This window comes from Ixodes scapularis, unplaced genomic scaffold, assembly GCF_016920785.2.
Source record: "Ixodes scapularis isolate PalLabHiFi unplaced genomic scaffold, ASM1692078v2 PGA_scaffold6__148_contigs__length_123643588, whole genome shotgun sequence".
NCBI classification, from domain to species: domain Eukaryota; kingdom Metazoa; phylum Arthropoda; class Arachnida; order Ixodida; family Ixodidae; genus Ixodes; species Ixodes scapularis.
In genome coordinates this window covers 75,672,653-75,698,172 of record NW_024609881.1, presented here as the reverse complement: position 1 = coordinate 75,698,172, position 25,520 = coordinate 75,672,653, and the positions used below count along the sequence as shown (strand labels likewise).

General features: G+C 48.9%; 1 protein-coding gene across 1 annotated transcript in view; it reads right to left on the bottom strand.

The window, feature by feature from the left end:
• The window catches only part of LOC120849885 (cytochrome P450 3A43), a 92,205-nt gene that overhangs the window by 6,657 nt on the left and 60,028 nt on the right, over positions 1-25,520 (bottom strand). Inside the window, exon 8 of the mRNA XM_040222159.1 lies at positions 12,018-12,106. Coding sequence (XP_040078093.1) covers positions 12,018-12,106 — 89 coding nt within the window. The remainder of the gene's footprint in view (positions 1-12,017; positions 12,107-25,520) is intronic.

The window sequence follows — 25,520 nt, the reverse complement described above, 5'->3', positions numbered from 1 at the left end:
TGGCTCAGCGGCTGAAGAGGCTTGAAAATATGTGGCAAGAAAGGTTGGAAAGCAAGGAAGCACTGCTGAGTTTGATGGCCCGATGCGAGGGACTCGAAACAAGGCTCAACAGGTTGCTGAATGATCAGTTAACATACCTGCATGTGGCGTCACAAGAAGACACCTGCGACGACCAGGGGGTACTCTCTACCTCGGCGCATAAAACGCAGGCGTCCCAGACAGATTTACTGGGTATTAGGGGCGTCGAGAAAGCAAATGAAGCTCAAGAAGCCGAGAGCAACAAGACAAGCGTGGATGACACGCGCCCAAAGTGTGCCTCAGGCATCAATAGAGCTGACGGTAGTGAGGACAGACTAGGACGACAGTCACTCCTGTGTCCCCCAGGTAACAACAGGGAGACGTGCAGAACCTTAATGAGCCATGAAAAATCCACCCAACGATTCGTACGACCACCCTGGGGCGTAAAACGCGAGGTTTTAATTGCTGGAGACCACAATGTAGGGCAATTTGCACAGACTCTTCATGGAGAGATGACAGATGACCAAAGTTTTGAAATACTGATGAACAGAAAGGCGACCGTGGCAACATTTCATGCAATGAGCGCAGAGTATGAAGGACAGGCGAGGAGAATTCCTAGGATGTACATCCTACATGTTGGGGTGAACGACCTTTTGCAAGGACACCAACCGGATGCAATTGTGGAGTGCCTAGAAAATAAGTGGAGAACGAGACAAGGTGCCCTGGTGGTTTGCTCTATCCCCGAAGTTACGAGCAGAAGCAAGGAGATACAGGCAGCAGCTATGCTGTTAAATGCCCGGCTCAAAAAAATGTGCAAAAAAATACGAGCCAAATATGTGGACCTAACTCGGGACCTAGCGATCACAGCCACAATGAAGAAGGACGGGCTGCATTACAATAAAGAAGGTACCCACGTGGTGACGGGTTGCTTAGCAGAAGTCGCGGAAACTTTTCTAGGCGAGCGGAGGAAGAAGAGAAGAAACACAGGAGGTCATTGGTATCCCAAGCAGTTGGACGAAAAAAGCCTGACACAAAATACAGAAGAAGTAGTACACCGCCAGGTACGCCGCCGAGGCCTGGAAGGAAGTCAGGTGCACGACAGCAGACCGGAAGCTCCATCGCCGTCCAGAGAGACCTGGATGGGATACCCCCCACGGCCGAGATTCAAGTCGGACACCAGGGGTCAAGTGGTGCGGCCAATCATGAAATGTGCCACAATGCAGGGGAGCGTGCTCCCAGAAAAGAAGTCTCTCATGGGGGAATTAGCACCATCCAGAGAAAGAACCCCAGCGGGTTCTTTCTCCCAGCATCGACGTGCCTCCATCTCAGACAAATGCCACCATCAACTTGCATGGACCCACCATGGGTGGCGATGCCGAACCCACGGCAAATGAATATGGGGCTATACCCGTTTGTGCCCAACTCGAGTATACCAGGGTGCTATCCACTGGACCCACCCCCATGAATACAGGCTATGGTGGCACAGACTGTTCGGAGGCAGCTGGAGACCACCGCACAGGAGTAAGACAACCCAGACGCTGTAACGACGGTGATGTAGTGAAGGGCCGAGTTGTGAGGAGAAGACGGCGGAAACACCAAAACACGGTGACGGAAAGAGTTGGGTTTCTCAACCTCCAGGGGGCAAGACGGGAGCAGAAATGGCAGGAGCTCTATCAAGCGATGGACACTCAGAGCATCGTGCTGTTTGGGGTTGCAGAGACACACCTTCGTGACCTTGAGGAACCGCCTATTCACCCGGACTGGCAGTGGACCGGGTGCAACCGGCAGGAAGGTCAGCGAAAAGGAGGGGGAGTAGGAATCCTATGCCGCTGCTCGGCATCCTGGCAGAGGGAAAACAAGACCTGCCAAGACCACATCTGGGTGACAGGAGAACTGTTACAGTATCCAGTGGCAGTGTGCGTGGTTTATCTTGCTGTGGGAAGTGCGCGGGAGGATGAGAACCAAGCGAGTGTGACATGTATTGCCAGTGATGCGAAGACCCTCGGCGTCGGTAAGAATATTTTGATCATGGGAGATTTCAACGGCCATCTTAGTGAGTTGGACGGGTGGGAGGACAGTAATGGGCGGCGGCTCCTATGGCTAGCGGAAGAGCTGCAACTTGAGGTACTCAACCTGCGGTCAACATGTGAGGGACAGTTCACATGGTGCGCTCGAGGAAGCAAAACCTGTATTGATTATGCCTTAGCGTCTCACCGTCTCGGGAAAAGCATTGCTAGAATTTTGATAGACGAGGGCGGCGAGCACAGCCTTGGCAGTGATCATAATCGCCTCAGGCTGGACTTCAGCAAGGCCACTTGGAAAAAGACACAGGAACGATATCAACGCCCACGGCGAACCTATTTGAGCAAGCGGACAGTGGCGACTATCATGGAGACATTTGAGAACAGTGAAAGCAGGAAACAGGCGACTGGATATCAAGCCTACATCACAGTGCTTAAAGACCTGATTAAGCGACACGCACCAAAAAGGCTCGCTGGACGCAGACGACGTAAGAGATGGTGGGATGGTGAGGTCAAGGCAGCCATCCATGCCCGGCAGGAGGCTAACCTGCATCACCGAATGGCGCTCCGTACAGGAGAGACACACGAGATTGACAAAAAATGGCACAGTTATCAAGTACTGAAAAACAGTGCTAAACAGTTGGTCCAACAGAAGATACGGACTGCGGATCTGGCTATTGTCCGGGACATTAGATGCAGCGGCAGGGACGCACCGAGGAAGTTCTGGGCCTACCTCGGAACGTTGGATGGTAGAGACCAGGAAGCAGTCATTATTGACGAAAGCACAGGGGAGGAACCTAGCAACCTTGGCACCCACCTCTCGGATTACCTGAGGGAGAACTTTACCACCGAAGAGGATACATCCTCTCAACCGACGCTACACACAGCAGAACACTCGCAGGAGGAGGTCATCGGGTGGGTGACAGTCTTACGGGCCTTCGCGCATTTGAAGACGTCTACGTCTCCGGGCCTTGACGGGATTCCGGCTTCGGTTCTTAGATCGATGGGAACGAAGACAAGGCAGCAGATGGCAGAGACCTTCAGTGCAATCTTCAGTGGCTCAGAACCCGTGCCCCAAGACTGGAGGCTTGGTCGGGTTGTCTTGGTCCCTAAGAAAGGAGGCAACCGACAACATATTCAGGACTATCGGCCACTTACAGTGACTTCCACCATCTACAGAGCCTTCGCACATATAGTGAAAGATTACAAGGCAGCATGGGTAGAGGAGAATGGGGTGTTAACGGAGCTGCAGGGAGGCTTCCGTCGGGGTCGCCGACTGGAGGACAACATTTTTACGATCACCCAGTGTATTGAGGTCGCCCGCAAGGAAGGAAGAAAACTCCTGTGCTGCTTCCTTGACATTGCGAAAGCTTACGACAGTGTACCCCACGAGTTATTGCTCCAGCACCTAGAACAGTTAGACATGCCACGGCAGTGGTTGGCCCTCGTCCGATGCCTGTATTCGTGCAACGCGGTGACAACAGAGATGAATGGTGCCAAATCGGAGAAGTGACTGTAACAAGAGGTCTACGACAAGGCTGTCCGCTTTCTCCTCTCTTATATATACTCTATGTGTCGTTGCTAGAGAGGCGCTTGCTCCAGTCGGGGGTAGGATTCTCTTTCACCCGGCTGAGGGCCGAGTTTTAGCGCCGCCTAGTGAGAGGCGTTCTCACTAGGCGGCACGAAAACTCGGTCCTCCTACGTTACTCCTATCTCGTCGGGTTCTTCTGTTATTTATGGGTGCATGCCAGCTGATCGCGCTTTCTGCTTTCAAGCTCGTTCGCGCTGTAAAATGTTTTTTTCTATGTAAAATATACTGGAGAAATCCAATTCGTTTAGTAGTTTTTTGTTTTTTTTTACTTTGCGCAGCGAACATATGATGGTAATGACTGCGCTCGCACGCCGCCAACGCCATAGAGGCCAACACAACCTAATGCAGCGCGGAAAAAGACGAAAAAAAAAAATACCGAGTTCCAGGCCCGCCACGATGCGCCGCTGAAACTCGGCCCTCCGGGAGGTGCGTGCTGGAGTGTTTCCAGATGGAGTGGTCGTAAGTATAGAGTAGGTCGTGGACCAGATCGTGCTCAGAGCTAGCCTCGAACCAGGGGTAGTTAGTTCCGCACCGCCGCGGAGGGCGCTGAGGCATATGAGGTTCCTCCTCGGCGGCCACCGTCCACAGTGTCGGCGGCGTAGCGTGCTCGCCTTTTCGCGGTGTGGTGGTGTGGTGGTAGTGTGCGGACAGCAGTTGGCCTCCTGTTTTGCTTTGGTTCTGTGTCGATGACAGGTGCCGCCATCGTGCACGAAGGTGAGCCTTGTAGGATTCAGAGCCTACCTCTCAAACCCTGTGAGGCGGAGCTCAGTAAAAGACATCCGACACCGACGGCTGCTCGTGAAGAACTCCCCTTTACTTCTTCTAAAGAACACGCACGCCCCTCTACACTAAGAGGGCGCCACTAGCTGGACAAATAGCGACCACTACATCTCCCCTTCTTAGAGGCTGCGTTTTCGCTAAATAGTTCTTGCGGCGAAACGCACCCAGTTATTGTTCACAATAACCCCATCAACTGCGACGTTTTCAAACTGTCCGCCGTTACAAGTCTAAACGCCTGGGGCGGGTCACGGCTCCTCCGCTGCGAGTCCGATAGGGACTTGTCGACACAGGCGGCCCTCTTGGGTCACTACTAATGTTCTGCTGAGCCGCTATTGGGCTTGGCGGCACACCGTCAGCTGCGGGTGGTTCAACCGGCGGCCTTGGGGTTGCAAAAGGAACCAGTCCCCTGCGGTTGCGCTGAAGGACCGCTCCGCTGTGGTCAGCTTCCACCAGATAGCTGCGGGGAGGCTGTCCTGGGCTGAGCACCGTGGCCGGACACTGTTCCGACTGTACCCACACTCTTTCTCCAGGACGAAGAGGAGGCAGCTCGCGGGCAGCATGCCGCTGGTTGAAGGCCTGAGCTTGTTTCCGTTTATACAACTCATTCCTCCTTGCCACGCGAGCGGGCGATGGTGGCCGCGGAAGACTTTCATCTTGAGTCCTAGGAAGCCGTGTCCTCAACCGACGCCCGAACAGAAGTTGTGCGGGGCTGTCTCCAGAAACACCGGGGGTGTCTCGGTAGCTCAACAGTGCCAAGTATGGATCCTCAGCTTTGGTTAAGAGTTCCTTGATGGTGCGGACAGCTCGCTCCGCTTCGCCGTTTGATTGCGGGAATCTGGGGCTACTTGTTTGGTGCTGGAAGCCGTAATGTTTTGCAAACTTCGCAAAATCCCCCGATGCAAACTGCGGGCCGTTATTTGTTCTTACAGATCGCGGGATACCATGCCGAGCGAAGGCTGACTTCATTGCCGCGATCGTAGCTCCACTCGAGGTGCTGCTTAACGTCAAGACTTCCGGGTACCTCGAGTGATAGTCCACAATAACGATGAAGTCCTGCTTCTTCCAATAAAACAGGTCGGCACCGACGACGTCCCATGGGCGAGTAGGAAAGCTGGACGATATGAAAGGTTCTGCCGGCTGCACTCTTGTCTTGGCACATTGCTCACAGCCGCTCACCAGGGAAGTGACCTGTGCATTAATGCCTGGCCACCAGACAGAGTCACGAGCACGAGCCTTGCACTTGACAACTCCTTGCTGACCTTCATGTATGAGCCTCAGCATTGCCTGTCTTAGGTCGGCCGGTATGAGGAGCCTCGGGCCCTTGAGGAGAATTCCTTTGCACAGCGACAGCTCGCCTCGGACAGACCAATACTTGGACAAATTGACGGGCAGCTTGTGCTTCGTCGGCCATCCAACCTCGCAATAGCGTTTGAGTGCACTGCACTCTCCGTCAGACTGTTGCGCAGCTTGGACTTCCTCGGGGAGGAGTGGAAGGTCAACAGACGTGTCTTCAGGTGCTGCAATTGCAAATGTGTCAAGGGAGTCCTTGCCCTTGTCTTCAGACCCCATTCTCTGGGGAGCTCTGGAGAGTGTGTCCGCTGTTGCCAGTAGTTTTCCCGGCACATACAGCATGCGAAATTGGTACTGCATCAGCTTTAAACGAAGGCGTTGGATGCGAGGAGGCAACATGTTTAACTCCATCTTGCCGAAGAGAGATACCAGGGGCATATGGTCGGTCTCCACACTGAGCTGCAAACCACTTACGAACTCGTCAAAACGTCGTACAGCCCACACCGTTGCCAGAGCCTCCTTCTCTGTTTGGCTATAGCGCATCTCCGTCGGGGTCATGGCCCTAGATGCGAAGGCCACCGCCCTCCTTTCTACCGAAGGTTGGTCTTGAAGGAGTACGGCACCGATACCGAAGGAGCTGGCATCTCCCGAAACTGTTGTGGGGTACACTGGATTGTACTTGGCAAGACAGCAGTCTGAACTCAAGAGGTTCTTCACCCGTAGGAATGCAGCCGCCTGCTCAGGACCCCAGGCCCATACGTTGCTCTTCGACAAAAGTGCTCGGAGAAGAGCGGTGACTTCGGAGATGTGCGGCACGAAACGCGCAACATGGTTTACCATGCCAAGTAGCCTTCGGACCCCTGCAACATCCTCAGGCCTTTCCATCGCCTGGACAGCCTGAATCTTGCTAGGATCAGGCTTCACACCTTCTGCTGATACGACGACTCCAAGGAAGCTGACTTCGGACACTCCGAACACGCACTTGTCTTTGTTGAGAGTGATGCCAGCCTTCGATAGTCGGGAAAGTACCTGGTTGAGCCGCGCGTCATGTTCTTCGCGCGTCCGTCCAAAGACAAGAATGTCGTCAATTATGTTGACGCACCCGACCTGTTGTTCACGGTGACGTCAATGTACTTAGCCTTCTCTCCGGCGTCGACTACAGAAAGCTGTAGAGTGCCTACTTTGGCTTGCTTTTTCATGCGGGAGAGACAGACCTCTGCGAAGTGGCCTTGCTTACGGCAAAAGTTACACTTCGATTTGCGTGCGGGACAGTCCTCACGAGGATGAGGTGAACGTCCGCAGAATAAACAAGAACCAGGCCTGCCCGTAGAGACGCGAGACGACTGGTCGTGAGCAGCGTTGGTGGCGTTAGGCTTAGTGCCGCGCCGCTTGAGACGACCTGCGAGCTTGGTCGCGTCAAAATTGACACCTTGACCTCCTGGAGTTTCAGATTGACCCGTGCTTGCCTTGGTTGCCTTTTCTTTGTCGGCGTCTTCGGCTTGGCGCGCTTGTACCCACGCGTCTTTGAGCGTGAGCTTTGGGTTACGTCCAAGACGGTCAGACAGTTGAGAGTCCCGAAGACCGACGACAAAACGATCCCTGACAAGACGTTCTTCGACCTCCGGGGTGCCATAGTTACAGCGCTTTACTAGACGCATCAGCTCCGCGTAGAACGCATCTACGGTTTCCTCCGCTTGTTGGACCCGCCGATGGAAACGCGACGATTCGTATACTTCGTTGACGGGGTGGACGAAGTACTCGGTGAAACTCCGTACCACGGCGTTGTATGGCGCCTCGGCGGACAGCGAAAAGGACTGCAGCAAGCGTCGGGCATCCGATTCCATGCAGTAGAGTAGCAGACGTAGCTGAACATCTTGAGGTGCCGAGGAAAGACCCGATGCAAAGGCGTAGTCTTCATACTGCGATAGCCAGGAGGGCCACAGTTCCGCGTTCGAAAAGTCGAAGCTGTCGGGCTGGCGTAAAGCGATGCCCCTTGTTAACGTAGCAGCTTGGGCGAGTTGCTTGCACATGATAACACACACCACAGCGCACTATAGCAAATAACACTCACACCTTACACACGAAAAATAAAGCAAAATTCAAACAAACCGCGCTGACTGACAACTCTTTTTATATAACTTTGTCTTCTTTAACCTCTAGCACCACCGAATTTCCCAATTCACGCACACCGATCTCCTAGATGCCTAAAAATGTTTTCTCTTTTTCTGTCAGGTGTAAAGATGGTGTACTTATACAGTTGTTATAGTTCCTGGCGATATGTTCTGCTTCGATAATTTCTCGAGTTAATTGGTTTCTGTTCCTGCCTAAAATTGTACAGGATGGCAAGTGAACGTCGCACCCGCAATCCCGGCAGTGTATGCCTAGATGGAACCAATAGTGGAACCAAAAAGGTCACCGCATGAAATGCTATCGTTTGTCCGCCAGGTCTCGCGCCGTGTTCCTGAGTTGGAAGTCGACCGGGTTACTTCTGAAGGAGTTGACCTGCTACTCCGAAAAGTACCGCAGGCCTCTTCTCTTTCTACCAGGAAGGTGGTTCAATATCTACAAGAGAATTCCTTTTTTCTTTTGCCTGCCGACAAGGAAGGAGGCTTCGCTGTCATGCACCAAGATATGTATGGGACAAAAGCCATCTCAGCGATTGAGTCAGTTTTTCAATGTCAAGAAGATGCCTCCCTGAGTTAGGCCAAAAAATATGCTAGACAATTGTGCCAGTCGTGTGAACTAAAAAGTCTTTGCACCCACATCGATCGCAACAAGTTGCTAGGCCTCAGTGTATTTTTCAGTGCCAAAACCCATAAACCCGGTTATCCCTTCAGAGTCATTGTATCCGAAAAGGGAACTTGGCAAAAATCGCTCGCCCTTTTTCTCAAAGAAAAGCTAAACCTTCTTACAATTGACGACCCTTTCTTAATTAAGAGTTCCAACGAGGTCATCCAATTCCTGTCAAAGCAGAGTTATGATCACCTAGAAGCGTTTTCCATCGACATAAAAGACCTGTACTACGAACTGCCCCAGGACGGTCTTTTGCGATGTGTAGAAGAGAGTATTGATTCTTTTGGTGGCATAGCGTTCCAAACTTCTTCGGGTACTTCCGAAGACAATTTTCTACATCTACTCTTGGTTTATCTACACTCCACCTTTATTACCTGTAAAGAAAAAACGTATCTACAGAAGAAAGGTGTTTGCATTGGGTCGTGCATTGCCCCAGTGCTAAGTGATCTCTATCTCGCCCACCAAGACAGACTCTTGAACAATTGGCTTGACTCCACCAGAGTTGCTAGAGTATTTCGGTACGTCGATGATTATTTGATCATTCTTGACGCCGAGAACAGTAATGTTCCAACCACTATTGCCGGTGTTCTATCTACTTTTATAAACTGCCTAAAACCACTGGAAATCACTTATGAGCTTCCGGAAGAAAGATCAATCCGATTCCTCGATCTCAGGCTCAATTTACAACACACTCATATATGCTGGAAATATGAGCCAAGGAATAAAAACAATTCTTCCGTACAATTCGGCACATTCTAAGCTAGTAAAAAGAGGAATCGTCAAATTATGTCTAAGTAACTCTCTTCAAAAATCTTCCGAGCATTCTATTTCAATAAGCTTCGATGCCCAAATTTCCAGATTAACATCCGCCGGATATCCCACGTCATTATTAACATCGATTGCTGAGAGCATCTTGAAAACAAAAAATACGACATCATATATCACACCAAGAGCCAGAGAAAGATCTACGAGACCGGTCGTGCTTCCATACTTCCACAGGTTCTCCCATGGAATCAAGAAAATTACAAACAAGTTCAACATCACTGTCGTCTTTACTGCTCCCAATAAGCTTGGCAACTTGTGTAAACAAGTCAACTCACCTGATTTCCACCGAACAGTATGCTGCACCAAAAACCATCAGAACAGGTTCGTTGAGTGTGCCGATGAAGTGGTGTACTCATTTCCCCTTTCGTGCGGGAAAGTGTACATTGGTCAGACCGGACGATGCCTTAACGATAGGCTCCGGGAACACAACAACAACAGCTCCAGAGCCAACTCAGGGCATCTAGGCATACACTGCCGGGATTGCGGGTGCGACGTTCACTTGCCATCCTGTACAATTTTAGGCAGGAACAGAAACCAATTAACTCGAGAAATTATCGAAGCAGAACATATCGCCAGGAACTATAACAACTGTATAAGTACACATTTTTACACCTGACAGAAAAATAGAAAACATTTTTAGGCATCTAGGAGATCGGTGCGCGTGAATTGGGAAATTCGGTGGTGCTAGAGGTTGAAGAAGACAAAGTTATATAAAAAGAGTTGTCAGTCAGCGCGGTTTGTTTGAATTTTGCTTTATTTTTCGTGTGTTAGGTGTGAGTGTTAATTGCTATAGTGCGCTGTGGTGTGTGTTATCAGCGATGCCCCTCCAGGGTGTGGAATCGGTTGTGCTATCAGAGCTTGCCATATCCCACTTCTGACACCATGTAGGATTCAGAGCCTACCTCTCAAACCCTGTGAGGCGGAGCTCAGTAAAAGACATCCGACACCGACGGCTGCTCGTGAAGAACTCCCCTTTGCTTCTTCTAAAGAACACGCACGCCCCTCTACACTAAGAGGGCGCCACTAGCTGGACAAATAGCGACCACTACAGTGTCGATGACAGGTGCCGCCATCGTGCACGAAGGTGAGCCTTAAGCCGAAGAAGAAGTGGAAATAGAGCACAGATTTACGGACTCTGGCGACTTGGTGGCGGCGTCGCGGTGGTGAGGTACAACAAGAAGCGGTGAGCGAGGGAATGCGGGACCAGCGCTGGAAGAAACAACCGGAGCAGTCGGTTTGGGAGGGATCCCATACTTGGGCGCCATTTATCCCCGTGCGAGTGAAGCGCGCTCGGTGCGTCGAACATAATGTGGTCGCCGCGGCGGACAGAGAGTCATCACCTAAATGTTTCTTGCACCGTGGTCGCAGTATTGCGTTGCTCTCTTCACGCCTTCTGCATGGCGTTGACTTTCACTTCGTTCTCTTCCCACGATCGGTTCTGAATTGCTGTCAGTTCTGCGGCTTTCAATGGCTTTCAAAATTGAATGGCTCTCTCAAGCGTGAGGTCATTTTCGCCCAGAAGTCGAATTCTCAATTTTGTTTCTGCCGTTCCGGAAATTAGGTGACAACGTATCATGGAGCCTTTGAGATCACCGATATTACTCTTTTGCGTTTTTAGTTGCACGCCTCGCAAAAATGGCTCGAAGGGCTCCTCAGCTTGCTGTTGCCGTGAGCGCAAGACATAGCGCTCGTACGTTTTATTCCGCCTTCGGGCGCAGTAGCGTTCGAACCTCAGTACGATGATGAAGTAGTCGTCTTGCCTTTCTGCCGGAAGGTGGAATACATTAAAATATCAATAACCTTCTGACCTGCAACATGTAAAAACACGGCTGCCTTCTGCGCCTTGGCTCGTGGGTTGGAAATAGGCGTGGCCTTGAAGTACAATTCGATGCTCTGGCAAAATGTTTTTGAAGTTTTCAGCAGCATTCTCTGACCACACGAGGCGATCTGACGGCGGCAGTCTTTCCATGCTTCGAGTAGATTCAGCTGACCAAAAACCACTGTTCCGTGACGAGGGTGCAAGACCAGCGTTATATCCCACTTCTGACGCCATGTTTAGCACTGTGACAGAAGACGTGGCATCTGATAGTGGCACGAGACTGGCTGCCGTATATGGCCAGCGAGCTCTCTTTATAAACTTTGGCTAGCACTGTTGCCAGCTTATATTTGATACACTTGATACAAGAATGACGAAAATAAGTCCCGGTTCGATACCCGGACCAGGCGGATTTTTTCAATCGCGCAACAGTCATCTAGCTGTGTTTGAAGATTTGTGTTTGTCCTTTGTCCCTCTTGTTCCTCTTCTCCAGCGATTATTTTCGTCATTCTTTTCCAGCTCGCTTACACCTTTGCATTTAATCGCATTATAATCATAACCTTAAAATTGCAAGCTTCACCGTTGTTGGTGTTAGACTGGTGGCAGCTGATAAAACCCGTTTGCTCTACTGACGTTTAACCCCTGGTTAGCTCAGTTGGTAGAGCGCTCCACGTGTAATGGAGAGGTCCCGGGTTCGATACCCGAACCAGGCGGATTTGTTCGGTCGCGCACCAGTCACCTAGCTGTTTTTGGAGATTTGTGTTTGTCCTTGGTCCCTCTTGTTCCTCCTCACCAGGGATTATTTTCGTCATTCTTGTCCAGCTCGCTTTCACCTTTGCGTTTAATAGTATTATAATAATAATAAAATGTTCGTATACATTACCCTGATGGAGACGAATGTGTCCGCAGTGACTCGAGAAATACTTGTTCCAAATATTGCATTTTTTTCACGGCATCGTAGTTGATGGCATCCTGTTAGATTGGAGGAGTTTTAGGTTAAAAAAGGGAAGTAGTCTAAAATATTGTTAGTAAAATATATAAATAACAAAAATATTAACACTGCAGGCGTTTCTTGCGATAAAAATAACCCACATTTTTCTCCACCGCTAAAATAAACTACGCATCGATGGAATGCTTAGTCTCCGTCCAAATGTAGCGCTAGTGGTTGGTATGCCAGCGTTTTAGAAATTACATTTGCGTGATATAATTGTTAAATGCGATTTTTAAAAGAATTTCTCCAATATAGTGACAGTCGACAAAGCCCACGAATCATGAAGGTGAAAGACGTCTGCTATTGTGAACGGGACCTGCTTTATTATTGAAGATTTGAGAACATTGCTCGTATCTTTTGAATAAGGTAACGGCACACTCTAAAGCGCCATCTCATTCTAGCCACTAGCACTGTATGTGGCCGGAGACGGAGCGTTCGGATATGCGTAGTTTATTGTTGAGACGAGGAAAACGCCGACTATTGCTTCCCTTAAACACCTGGTACTTCGGTTAACAAATATACGAATCAAACTAATTTTAATTGCGACTATAGCTATAGCACTGTTCGTATGTAGTAAAGCAGAAGCACCGCAGCATCTCCGCGAGTTATTCCCAGAACACTAGACCATCGTAAAGCGCTGGATGAATTTTATAAACTTCATATTATAAAGTTTTACCATAATTTTATAAAATAATTTTGTAAGTCAGGGTATTCAGCACTTTTGTACCATCGTACGCTTGCGCCACCTCTAGGCAGATTACTGCATCGCTCCCATAAAAGCCTATCCCTACTGAAAAAAACCATTTGGCGCCTATATGAAAACAAACGGGTCCATACCGGTAACAGTTTAACCATACCGGTCACCAGTTTGTCAAAGGGGTCGCCCGTATGGCTCAAAGGGGTCCCCCGTATGAGCCATAACGGTCACCTATTTGGACAAACAGGTCACTCCTTTGGCAAACGGGTCGCTCGTCTGGGCAAATGGGTCGCTCGTCTGGGCAAATGGGCGACTCGTTTGGGAAAAGTTGTTGCACGTTTGCTCAAACCGGTGACCATGTTGCAAACTGTACCGATGTAATCAAACGGCTCTCCGGAGCCCGCTTGATACTGAACGTACAGATCGGCAGCGTGGGCACGCCTAGCGTTTCAGCCGTGGCAGCCAATGTTTCCGGAAGGCTGGGAGCGCCGGTTCATCGATTTCAGATCGTCCGCGTAATGCAAGTAATTATATTTATATTTCAATTGCGCTGATGTTCGCTTATACTGCAACTAAAACTAACAGCTTTTTGTTGTTGTTGTTGTTTTACTTAAACGCGCGACGCTGGTGAGCCGATATTTTTGACAGAACTTTAAAACTTTGTCCATCTTTGTTGCCTCAATTTACTTATTCAGCTCGAATCTCTCTCGCAGAAGACGCGACCACGTGAAAAAATGTACGTCTAGACTCCGTTTCACTTTAATTCAAGACGCAGCGAAGGTAGCATGCGTACACGCCTGCAAGAACATCGAGCATTGCGAGAGCACGCCTGCCGTTGCAGCAGTCAAACTGCGAGCTCGCGCTGAGTACTTTCTTCGCTCGGGCGCAAGCCGAGCTTCTGGCCGCCCTGCCGCCATTTCCAAGGTTCAAGCGCGCTAAAATCGTTTTCTTTTTTTTCGAGGTTACAGAAATAAATTTCTCTGGAATGCCTGGGGAGAGGGAGAGGGGCTGTCCCTGTGGTCCTCGCCCCCACCCTCCTCTCTTGTCACCCGTCACGAGACCCACAGCCCCGCGCGAGCTACACGCTGATAAGCATCGAGACCCGGAAGGGTGCGCCCAGCAGCCGCTTTTTTCTTTTTCTGCTTGTTATCAGCAGACTTGCAAGTAATCCGTTACAAGTAACGCAATTACTTGTAATTCCTTACATTTATCAGTAATTTAGTAACGGAATAATTACATATTTTCTAGAGTAATTTTAAAGTAATTCCCTTACATTTTTTACCTAACGGATTCCTTGTAATCCGTTACTTTTTTTTTTTAGGACCAACCCCCCCCCCCCCCTTTATAAAGGAAGGGTTGTTTTTATTTTGGTAAAGTTGAGCGCAGTGACATTGTCACGCGCAAAGGGAGGCTTGGCACCCTACAGTTCAGCGAAGCCTTTTTTGTTTGCAACACCAAGCCCCTAAATCTATTTTTTTACACCCTAACAACAATGTAAAAAAAAAAAAAAAAAAACATTTCTACAAAAAAAAGAAAAAGAGGGGGGATGGGGGCGGCAAATCATATCCGCTTTTTTTAGTCCTTTTTCTGTGATCGAAAACTGGGAGAGGAGGACGCGAAGTGATTGTGTACCTCTTCGAGAAGCTCCAGACGGTAAGTGCACAGATAATAATTAACAATGTCCTCGTTTATAATGACTACGACCATTTTCATTGTGTCACAACACCAGACAACGCTCCGTATACCCAAAATCCACTAGAAGTGATGTGATAATATGTGACGATGCTATTGCCACAAGCATCCTCGTTCCTTGCTGCACACTTATCATCTTCTCGAAAACAGGATGCATTTTTCTCTGTTTCTTTCATCAACTTCTAGAGTTGGCCCACTTTATTTGTGAATTCCAGCCAGGTTATCTGCACCTCAGCTACCCTTTTTGTGAGTCAGTTTTTGGCGAGCACTTTGAAAATGGTAATAGTCTTCCTTTTTCTTCTTCCTGTTTTTCCCCCAGCAGGACGCATCTTATCTGAAGCAGAATAAACATAATAGTGACTGACGTAGACTTGATAGTGAAAAAATTGTAAGGGTGCAGGCGAGCTGGTGGAAGTTAACCATAGTTTTGTTTAACCCGAGAGTGGGGAATTTTCGAAATACCCCAGTCTCGGGTTAAACAAAACTATGGTAGACTTGATGTTCTGGGCTTGGGGAGAGTGTGAAACTCGAGAAACGAAGGGCAAGGGTAAGACGGGCCGGGGAGGAGGAAGCGGACGGAACGCTGGAGAAGAGACGGGGAAACCTCTTTCTCTCTTTAGCGTTCTGTCTGCTTCCTCCTCCCCGGCCCGTCCTACCCTCGCCCTTCGTTCTTAGGCCCTTCGCTGCCCGTGGCATCAGCGGACGTCTATCTGGAGAACACCGGAGTAAACTGCAGTCGATTCGTGCTCCGTGCGTTTTTGAACGGCACCAAGAAAGGTACACACGGCAAACGTGTGTTTACATTTCATTTTTTTAACCGACGTTCCAATTAATTGTTGTTATGAGTGTCCTTTTTTTTCGATTACTTATATTTATTTCCTGGAAACTTTTTTTTATTCACTAACGTCTCAACCGAGGCTCGACCTGTTCAGAACCAAAGGAAGAAGAATATCGAGCCAAACCTTATTTACTATTTAATTATCCCCTTACTGTTATAACTATGCTTTGCTATTGTCTGGCATAAATCAATTCTTTTATTCTAGTTTTGGCTAGATGTATGATGACTTCTACAGATTTCCGACTTCGAGAATGGAGGATTTTAGTCGATCGGTCCGATGACTCCATTAACGGGGCGGCGGAGAAAAGCTCACCGGAGAAAAGCTCACCGGAGAAAAGCTCACCGGAGATAAGCTCACCGGAGAAAAGCTCACCGCAAAACCGGCAGATGCGGAGAAAAGCTCACCGATTTTTTTTTTTTTTACTTATCGGATTCTGCGTCAAACGTGGCAATTTAACACAATTCGCAATCGCCACTTCATTAAAAAAAAAAAAATCCATTTTCTTGTAATATTCTTGAAGGTCATTGGGCATATTTACTGATTCCTCAGGAATTGGTTATCATCTGTATATAATTGAAGCCGCAAAAATGATATCAAAACATCGTACACTGGTAAAAAAGACAATTTATTGACAACTGAGGGTGCGCCGTCGGTAGCTCTGTCAAATAAAGAGGTTTGTTCTTTGTGAGCTAATATGAATAGCGGTGTGTGAACCGTTTCAGCTCCAAATATTCTGTAGTGGCTAATAGTTAAATAGGTATTTGTTGATGCAATCAGTGTCGGCTGCGCTGTTTTCTTTCTGTTAATTTCACTAAGAAAACTTTAGTTGCGAGAACAGCTTCGTCCTGTCGTGTTCGTTGTCTTCACTCCGTCGTCGTCGTTTGAGCGGTTTTCATCATGCATACCGTTTACCAACTCGCCCTACTCGCTACCTTACAGAAGCCTGCTTCGTATATAGGTCACGAGTAACAACGGTGCCAGTGGGCAGCTCTGAAAGTCATGAGTGGCTCACCTTAGAAGGGCACTATCACTAAAGGCAACGTGCGGACACACCAGCACGAACGGCTAGAAAACGTGCATGTCTGTGGAAGAAAGAAGCCTCGATATCCTACTGACTGTTTTATCCTGTTTTCAAAGGTCAATAAAAGCTTCAAAGAGAATTTCAGGCACCGCGTTGTTGCGCATGCACTTTCGGATTTTCGGTGTTTACAATTTTGATTTTTAGGTTTTAGGGAGACAAATTTTCGAACTTTTTCACGTTATTCAAGTTCATAAAGTTTTCAGTTAGGCTTTAGTTGCCTAGAAAGTAAGCCGCAGAAAACACTGGCCCGCCGTTATTAATTTGGAAGCAATATACTTAATAAGCTTGGCAAATAATACAAAAAAAGGACATTTTCTTTTTGACAAAGCTGACGAACTTTAATGATAATAAATTGATATATGTTACGCATGATCCAACAGCCTCCATATAAAAAGAAAAAAAAATCGGTGAGCTTTTCTCCGCATCCGCCGGTTTTGCGGTGAGCTTTTCTCCGGTGAGCTTATCTCCGGTGAGCTTTTCTCCGGTGAGCTTTTCTCCGGTGAGCTTTTCTCCGGGATTCCCATTAACGATACCCGATACTCCGCCGCCGCCTGTGCGGAAATGGAACAGGTTGCAACAATAAGAACTTGAATAGCCCTCTTCTCTTTGTTTCTTAGATGAAGACAATAGTGTTGAAAGTAACGCCACGAAAGTAACGGATTACTTTTTGGGGTAACGGTCAGTTACTTTCATGGGAGGGTAATTGTAATTGTAATAAATTACAATTTAGCCTTGAGTAATTGTAAATGTAATTCCTTACTATTTTTCAGTAACGTGTACAAGTCTCGTTATCAGTTGCAGCTCGAACTTCGCGCGTCCACCTGCTTCGATCTGTCGCCTAACCCTGCGGTCTTATTAGGATGCCTCTCGACAACGTATTGGATGTGCACCAAAGCTATCAGTGTTCAAAAAGTCCTACGTCTATATCGGCAACAAGCGATTCTTCAAAAAAGTCAGGAATTCTTGTGGTTTTGTTGGGTTCGGCAACTGGCAGCTTGTGCGCCACATCGTGTTGAAACTTCCAAGAAGCCGTTCCCTCTCATTTGTGTTTGTGTGGCTGTCCTGCTTTGACCGTGTCGACAACTATCACGGATTACATCTTTCAAGTCCGCTATTTTTATGGTAAGTGCACTGCAACCTACTTCTTGGCAACGATTGACCGTTCTTCTACTCGTACTCTTCCAGATTATCTATATAATTAGGCAGTGTCTATTCTGCCGGCAGCCGGCAGAATAATTTTTCCGATATTCTACCGGCAGTCACCTCCCATTGGCTGCTTGAAGTCACGTGACACCTGCCGGTAAAATAATGAAATTTGTATTTTGGGTGAGACTATTGTGCCGGCAGCCGGCACAATAGCCCGGGGAAAAAAATGCCGGCAGTTTCGGACGGCGCGTGTATCGGTGGGGAGCTCGTTAACATAGCCCCCCCCCCCCCCTCCCCCTCCTTTAGCGGCGACAGTCTGCGGCTGCTCATTAGAAATATATTGACCTATTTGGCCCACCAGTACCACCGCGTCGCGGCGGCGTGCCGGCCGGCCCAAGCCCCGCTGTCCTCCATTCACCCCCCCAAAAAAGGAAGTGTTTCGTCAACAAAATTCGTGTTCTTTTTTGTTTTTTTTTAGTGTTAATTCTAAAAGAGAGATGTCGTAAATATCGCCTAATACCTCAACAAAAAACAAAGAAAAAAAAAATTCCCTCGGGGGATTGAACTAAGATCCTGCTGTGTATGAGGCGCACATCTTACCCACTAAGTTAATCCACAGCTTAGAATAGGCTTGTTTACAATCCGTTTTATACGAGACCCAATAGGCAAATACTGCCGGCACTTTTTCCCCCCGGTTATTCTGCCGGCAGAATAGAGACTGCCATATAATTATGCAGCCACTATTCTCGCGGCAGCCGGGCGAATAATTTCCCGAAAGTCTACCTTCATAGTCTAGAATTACCTCGGTTCTTGTTTGGTTTGCTATCTTCTCAGTTGTATAAAAGCTTAGAGTGCCTCTCACAATTCACAGATCGCTTGCACGTTTGTACTTGTCTACGGAAGACGTAATAAACTTTGAGGAGAATTGAAAACAACCTTTTGTGTCTGTTTTCCTGTCCATTTGCAAGCACCTACGTGAGCAGATTTGTTCTACGTGTTTCCTTCATGTTATAAATAGGTTTATGAGTTTCGGAACGTCTTAAATAAGTTTAAGATAACCAACCTACCAGACTATCCCCGTTTAGGGCTAGCGCATAATTTCCCGATTCGAATGGCCCGTTCCAACGTGTGGTCACGTGCAAGGTCGAACGGGCACCTGTATCAAACGGGCACCCGTATCAAACGGGCACCTGTATCAAATGGGTACCGTTTCGAGCGGGTACCGTTTCAAACGGCTACCCGTATCCTATGATCGCGTTTGATCCAAGCGGGTCGACAAGTTTGCACCTATTTGATTTACCAGTTTGCCACCCGTTTGAATTTCAAATGTTTTTTTTTTCAGTAGGGATGTGTTAAATATAAATGTCTTTCCTTCTTTTTGAAGATTTTGCAGCGTTGTTTAAAAGAAATCCGTGAAATCTGCACTCATGAGGTCTTTTTGCAGACGAGGTGTACGATCAATGGGATATAATACAGTATAATAATCATCGCAGCATGCATGGTACATGACTAAAATCTGTTATCTCATTTATTATTAAAGATAAAGGCATGTTCAAATCAGAGACTTGCTGAGCGTCATCGAATGCCTTGAAAATAAATAAACTTTAGAAAGATATATTGTGGGTGTGAAGCGCGGTACGTGGGGCGCCAAAGCTGTCACTGGTGCATCAGGCGTAATGGCTGCGAAAACCTGCCCGCGCGGTTTATTTGTCTCTATCATCCGCGTTTTTAAACCGCCAGCACGTTTTCCGAAATTCAGTTCGACCACATTGATAACAATCATCATCTGAAGGATGGCATCTGTACCGTTCTAATAGCGGCCTTCTAGCTACGCCCACGCGCCTGCTACACCTTCTTGCACACATCGGGCACCAGCCGGGCCGCCATGCTTGCAATTGTGCATAGGGTCCATTCGCTGGACGCCTCATTTGTGGGTGCTGTTTCGAACGCATGCTCAGAATGAACTCACATTAATAGGCTGCTAAGCCCGGCAACCTTGACGGTGTGGAGTGCACGTTCCAAAATAACTGTGGAAGTTTGTCATCAGCACGCGCTCGGCAATCGCGCACACAGCTATGGCCGCCAGTGAATACACCCTATATAATTTTATTGAGGCCTATCTGAGGGCTGGAGCTGAGCTCTGACCGGTTGTACTTTTGTCACCATCGAAACTGAAAGTCACGAGAAAGAACTGCACAGTGAACACTTTATTGCCTTCCGCTGACTCGCTGAGGTGGCGGTGCCCGGTGAAAGACAAGTTCATTACGCCATTGGTAGAGCAAAAGCTAAACTGCTGTATAAGCCACCAGATGACACTGCATTTCTTGAATGATATATTGGGCCCTTTGCACCAGTGGTAACTTTAGCGCGCCACCGCGCTTCCTACGCGTTCCGAATATTTACGAAGTTTACCTACTTTAACAATTTTTTTATGAGGATCATCAAGCTTCTCGTTTAAACCTAAGGTACCGGGAGTTCCCCAGAAAAAAAAAATAGTTTCGGCCGAAATAAATAAACAACCCCCCCCCCCCCCCGAAAAAAAAAAAAAAGAGATAACTTTGTGTAGTATAAATTTTGGAACTGGAAATCTCTTTCTGGAGACCTGAAATTCAGATGGCAGACAAAAAAAGATCTGAAATCCTGATAGAATCCAGATAGATTCTCAGTTCCATAATCCAGATAGCGAAAAGTTATACTGGGTCTTTCGCAAGGTACGCATCGCAGACAGCGCAAACTTGCAAAAATGTGTAACAGGCGGATGGGGTAGAGCCCTATAGGAGCCAGCTCCGAGATATGAAATAATTTTTCTTCTTTTTCTAAGCTCGCTGCGCGAGCTTCCTGAGGCGCGAGAATAAAAGCGAACAGTTCGAGCCAGAACACCGTGGAGCTCGGACGTCTTTTCCACAAACTGGTGACCCGGAATCCGAAGGCCCCCGCCGCCTCGTACCACAGCCGCAGACAGCATGCAGAACCTGGCGCAAGACGGTGACACTATTGGCGACGGCGCGCCTCTTCGTTCCCCCGACACTGCCCTCACGGCCATCCAGCTCCGGCTTTCGCCATTTTGGCCGAAAAATCCACGAGTCTGGATAACCCAGATCGAGGCTCAGTTTCATCTCCACCGCATAACATCCCAGCTGTCTCGGTTCTACTATGTCGTCGCCTCCCTTCCTCCGACCTTCGCCGACGAGCTGGACGACATTCTGTCCCGGCCTCCACCTGACGACGCCTACGACCACCTGAAGGGCGTCCTCCTCGAGCGGACGACAGCTTCGGAGCGCACAAGGATCCAGCAGCTGCTCACAGCCCAGGAGCTGGGAGACCGCCGCCCATCTCAACTTCTTCACCAGATGCGGCAGTTCCTCGGTCCCCAAGCCTCCGGCTCCCAGGACCCTATTCTGCGAGAGCTATTTCTCCAGAAACTTCCACAAGGAATACGTATGGTCCTGGCAGCTGCGGACGACATGCCGCTAGACCGCCTGGCGATGCTTGCGGACCGCACCGCTGAGTAGGCTTCACCGTCCATCGCGACAATCACATCGCACGAACCGCCTGCCTGGCAAACAGCCCTTACAAGACTCGAGGCGCGCATGGAACAGCTATCCTGCGCTGTTGCCGCTGTGAGGCCGTCGCACGAGGCACCTTCCCGACGAACGAGGCGAGATATGTCTCAAACCCGTTCATCCTCGCGACGCACCTCACGGTCAGCCGACAGATCGCTCTGCTGGTACCACAGGCGGTATGCAGAACGTGCCACACGGTGCCAACAACCATGTTCCTGGTCGGGAAACCCCACGGCCCGTCACTAACAGCGGCAAGTGACTACGGCCAACACCCGAGCCGCTTGTTCTACGTCATGGATAAGATCTCTGGCCAACGCTTTTTGGTGGACACGGGGGCCGAGGTTAGCGTCCTGCCAGCATCACGACTAGACCGTCAGCAGACGCAGCACACCAGACCCCTGCGAGCAGTCAACAGCTATGCCATCGCCACCTATGGCCAGAGATCCCTCACCATCGACATTGGACTGCGACGACTCTTCCGCTGGGTCTTCATTGTTGCAGACCTTCGCGAGGCCATACTGGGAGCGGACTTCTTGGCGAACTTTGGCCTGGCCGTTAACATGCGTGGCAGAAGCCTCACGGATGCTACGACGTCGTGCACCATTCAAGGTATTCTTTCGTCATTTCAAGCTTCTCCGATGCGCCCTTTGGCGGCGTCTTCAAGATATGAAGCCATCCTCGCAGAATACCCTGCCATAACCCGACCGTGCAACACGGAGGTACCCGCCAAGCACGCCGTGACCCACCACATCATTACCAACGGCCCTCCAGTCTCTGCGAGACCTCGTCGACTCTTCGGCGAGCGACTTAACATCGCACGCAGAGAATTCGAACATATGCTGGAGCTTGGCATCATCCGCCCCTCCTCCAGCAATTGGGCGTCGCCCCTTCACATGGTCCCTAAGAAGGATCCAAACGACTGGAGGCCATGCGGAGATTATCGCGCCTTGAATGCGTGCACGGTACCTGACCGGTACCCCTTGCCACACATTCACGATTTCTCCGCTGGCCTAGCGGGCACCAACATCTACAGCAAGGTAGACCTTATTAAGGCCTACCACCAGATTCCAGTCGAGCTAGCGGATGTGCCCAAAACCGCCATCACAACTCCGTTCGGACTTTTTGAGTACGTCCGGATGCCCTTCGGCCTCCGAAACTCTGCGCAAACTTTCCAACGCCTTATAAATGAAGTCACCAGAGGCCTTCACTTCATCTTCGCTTATGTTGATGATATTCTCGTGGCCAGCTCCTCTCCGGAAGAACACGAGCAACATCTGCGACTTTTGTTCGACCGACTGCAGGAGTATGGCCTCGTCATCAACGCGAAGAAGTGCGTTTTCGGTGCCGACGTGCTGGACTTTCTCGGCCACCGCATAGCATCGTCGGGCATCCTACCACTCCAAGAAAAAGTCCGGGCAATACGCGAGTTCCCTCAACCTACCTCGCTTCGAAAGCTTCGCGAATTTCTCGGGCTAGTAAATTTCCACCGTAGATTTATTCCCCACTGTGCCGAAATTCTACAGCCTATGACGGACCTGCTGAAGACCAAAAAAGCGCCATCATCGTCACTTAAATGGACCGATGAGGTTGCATCAGCTTTTTCCGCCGTGAAGGAAGCCTTGGTCAACGCAACCCTGCTGGTCCATCCACAGACGGAGGCTGCTACCCGTCTCATGACCGACGCGTCCAGTACAGCTGTAGGTGCTGTACTACAACAGCTTCTTGACGGCAGTGGAGGACACTAGGTTTTTTTTCTCAGAAACTGAAACCTGCAGAAACACGATATAGTACGTTTGGACGAGAACTCCTTGCCATCTACCTTAAGCCCTTCGGCACTTCAGGTACATCCTGGAAGGTCATGAGTTCCACGTCCTAACGGACCATAAGCCCTTGACTTACGCGTTTCATGGAAATCACACAGCCTACTGCTCCCGAGAAATCCGACAACTCGCCTACATCTCAGAGTTCACGGTAGATCTCCGCCACATCAAAGGAGAAGACAACTCAGCAGCGGACGCTCTTTCCCGCGTCGAAGCACTTTCAGCAGTCTCTGGAAGAGTAGACTTCGAACGCATCGCTGCCGCGCAACGAGACGACCCTGAATTGAACAACCACCCTGAGACGGTGAAGTCTTTGGTGTTGAGGCGGATTCCCCTCCCTCACTCCACCGGTACCATCCTCTGCGACATGAGCATGGGACATCCTCGACCTTTCGTCCCATTGACACTTCGTCGGCAGGTCTTCGACCACATACACAACCTCGGATGCCCCATTCTCAGAAGATCTTCGTAAGTCAAGAATTGAAAACTGCCACCCACGCATTCGTCCGAAAGGAAGTCAAGAAGAAAAGTCTCACGCCACCTTACGAGGGACCCTTTAAGATACTCGAGCGCACCGACAAGACCATGACTCTTGACATTCACGGACATCGAGAAATCGTCGCCATGGACCGAATCAAACCCGCATTTCAGGACTCAAATTCTCATCTTTCATACTCGGAGCAACTTGTAACACCCCAGGAAACCAAGAAACCAAGAACTGTTTCATGGGCCACATAACTCCCAAAACCCTTCTTCTTCTTGCTGCCACCATTGGATCAACTACAATTTCATTTGTATTTCCGTGCTCCATGCTGCCAGGGGGGAGCCCTATTAGCCCCGTGCGCGACCGAAAGCGTCGCTGTGGTCGGCCTTCCACAATTGGCCGAACGCTGACTATGACGTAGGAAAGGGGATTTATCATCGACGGAAATAAGAGGAATGAAAGAATTTTAATTTCGACGGTGTTGGCAGTGTTCCTTTGAGAGCGCAATGATTTCAAGCTTCCACCATGCTATTTACAAACACCATCGAACTTGTTGTTTGCAAGGTAATGACGTAACAAGGGGGAACCATAGGAGGGCGCCACCAAAACATCTCGCCGCTAATAGGTGCCAGCTCCGAGATATGAAATAATTTGTCTTCTTTTTCTAAGCTCGCTGCGCGAGCTTCCTGAGGCGCGAGAATAAAAGCGAACAGTTCGAGCCAGAACACCGTGGAGCTCGGACGTCTTTTCCACAAGCCCGAAGGTTTGAAAGATTTTTCTTTTTGTCTGGATTAAAATATATTTGAGGAAAAACTAAAAATCTCTTTGAACCAACGTCCACCCAAGCCTGATAACATCAAATTATATTGTGAACGCTCGTGGGGTTTGTATCAGTGAAAAACACTTGTCGGGAAGAAAGTTAAGAATGTTTTTTTTTTTCCTGACAAGTCGAATTCACTGAAGTAGATGCTACAAGCGCCCACAATGCCATTTTTTGTTTTGACCAAAAAGCTTACGTAGGCGTCGATCATAAACAAAGTCCGTTTTTCTCAATTATTTTTTGATCCACTTAACGTCATGTTCTCAAACTTTCGCGTTCTATCTCAACCGCTAGCGTCGCATTCTCACGGAGTTTGAGCATTCTGTGATGCATATTGTTTATATACCCGGGCCAAGAAACGCGATTTTCTTTTCTCGTGAACTCCCTGTATATTTCGCTGTTGAAATTATTTACTCACTAGTAAAGCTTACTCAATTACCCGATTTATCGCGACGATTAGCCGTCTATATTATGTTGCCCTGACCGTATAACTCGCCAGCACCGACTGTCTTGGTATAGTTTTCATAGTTCCTTAAAAAATTGTAAATGCCAAAAAGATAACTGTGTAAGTGTAGTCATAAAATTTGAACACTTTTCCATCCTGCGAACAGTTTTTCACGCTACTACTCTAATCCGCAATATATAGCAAATCCTGCGTCAAAATTAACTTCACGATCTGCTATAAAACTTCAAGATACCACCACTATATTTTCTGAGTACCCCTCAACAACTGTTCAGACGACCATGATTGAAAATGTGTCCTAGTATAGCCATCGAAAATCAACTAAAGCTCGCTAATTGAAAAAAAGAAAACATTTCGTGTGGATACCCCCTCCACACGATGGAGAACTCCGCGGATGGACGTCGTGACGTCAGCAACCCGGGAAACTCCGTCCCCGCTCCGCCGCGTGCACCTGCGGAGCTTTCGTGCTGACAGCACGAAGCCTCCGCGCCTCCGCCACGGAGGAGAACGGCGCCGCGAGGCGTCAAAAAGGGATGACGTATGTCTCACGTGATGCGCGCTCCACGGAGGAAAGTGTTGGATTTCTCCTTCTTGTGGATACCCCATTATTGGGAGGGTTTGGCCATACATTGCTTTGAATAGGCGAGCATCTCGGGGCCAACCACAGGCCTCGAAACATCCCCTAGATGTGGTCGTGAGCTCTAAATATATGACACGACTAATTTAAGTCGTTTTAGCGTCGCTCGAGTAAGAAGATATAACTCTAGGTGACTGAAAACTTGGCGCATGT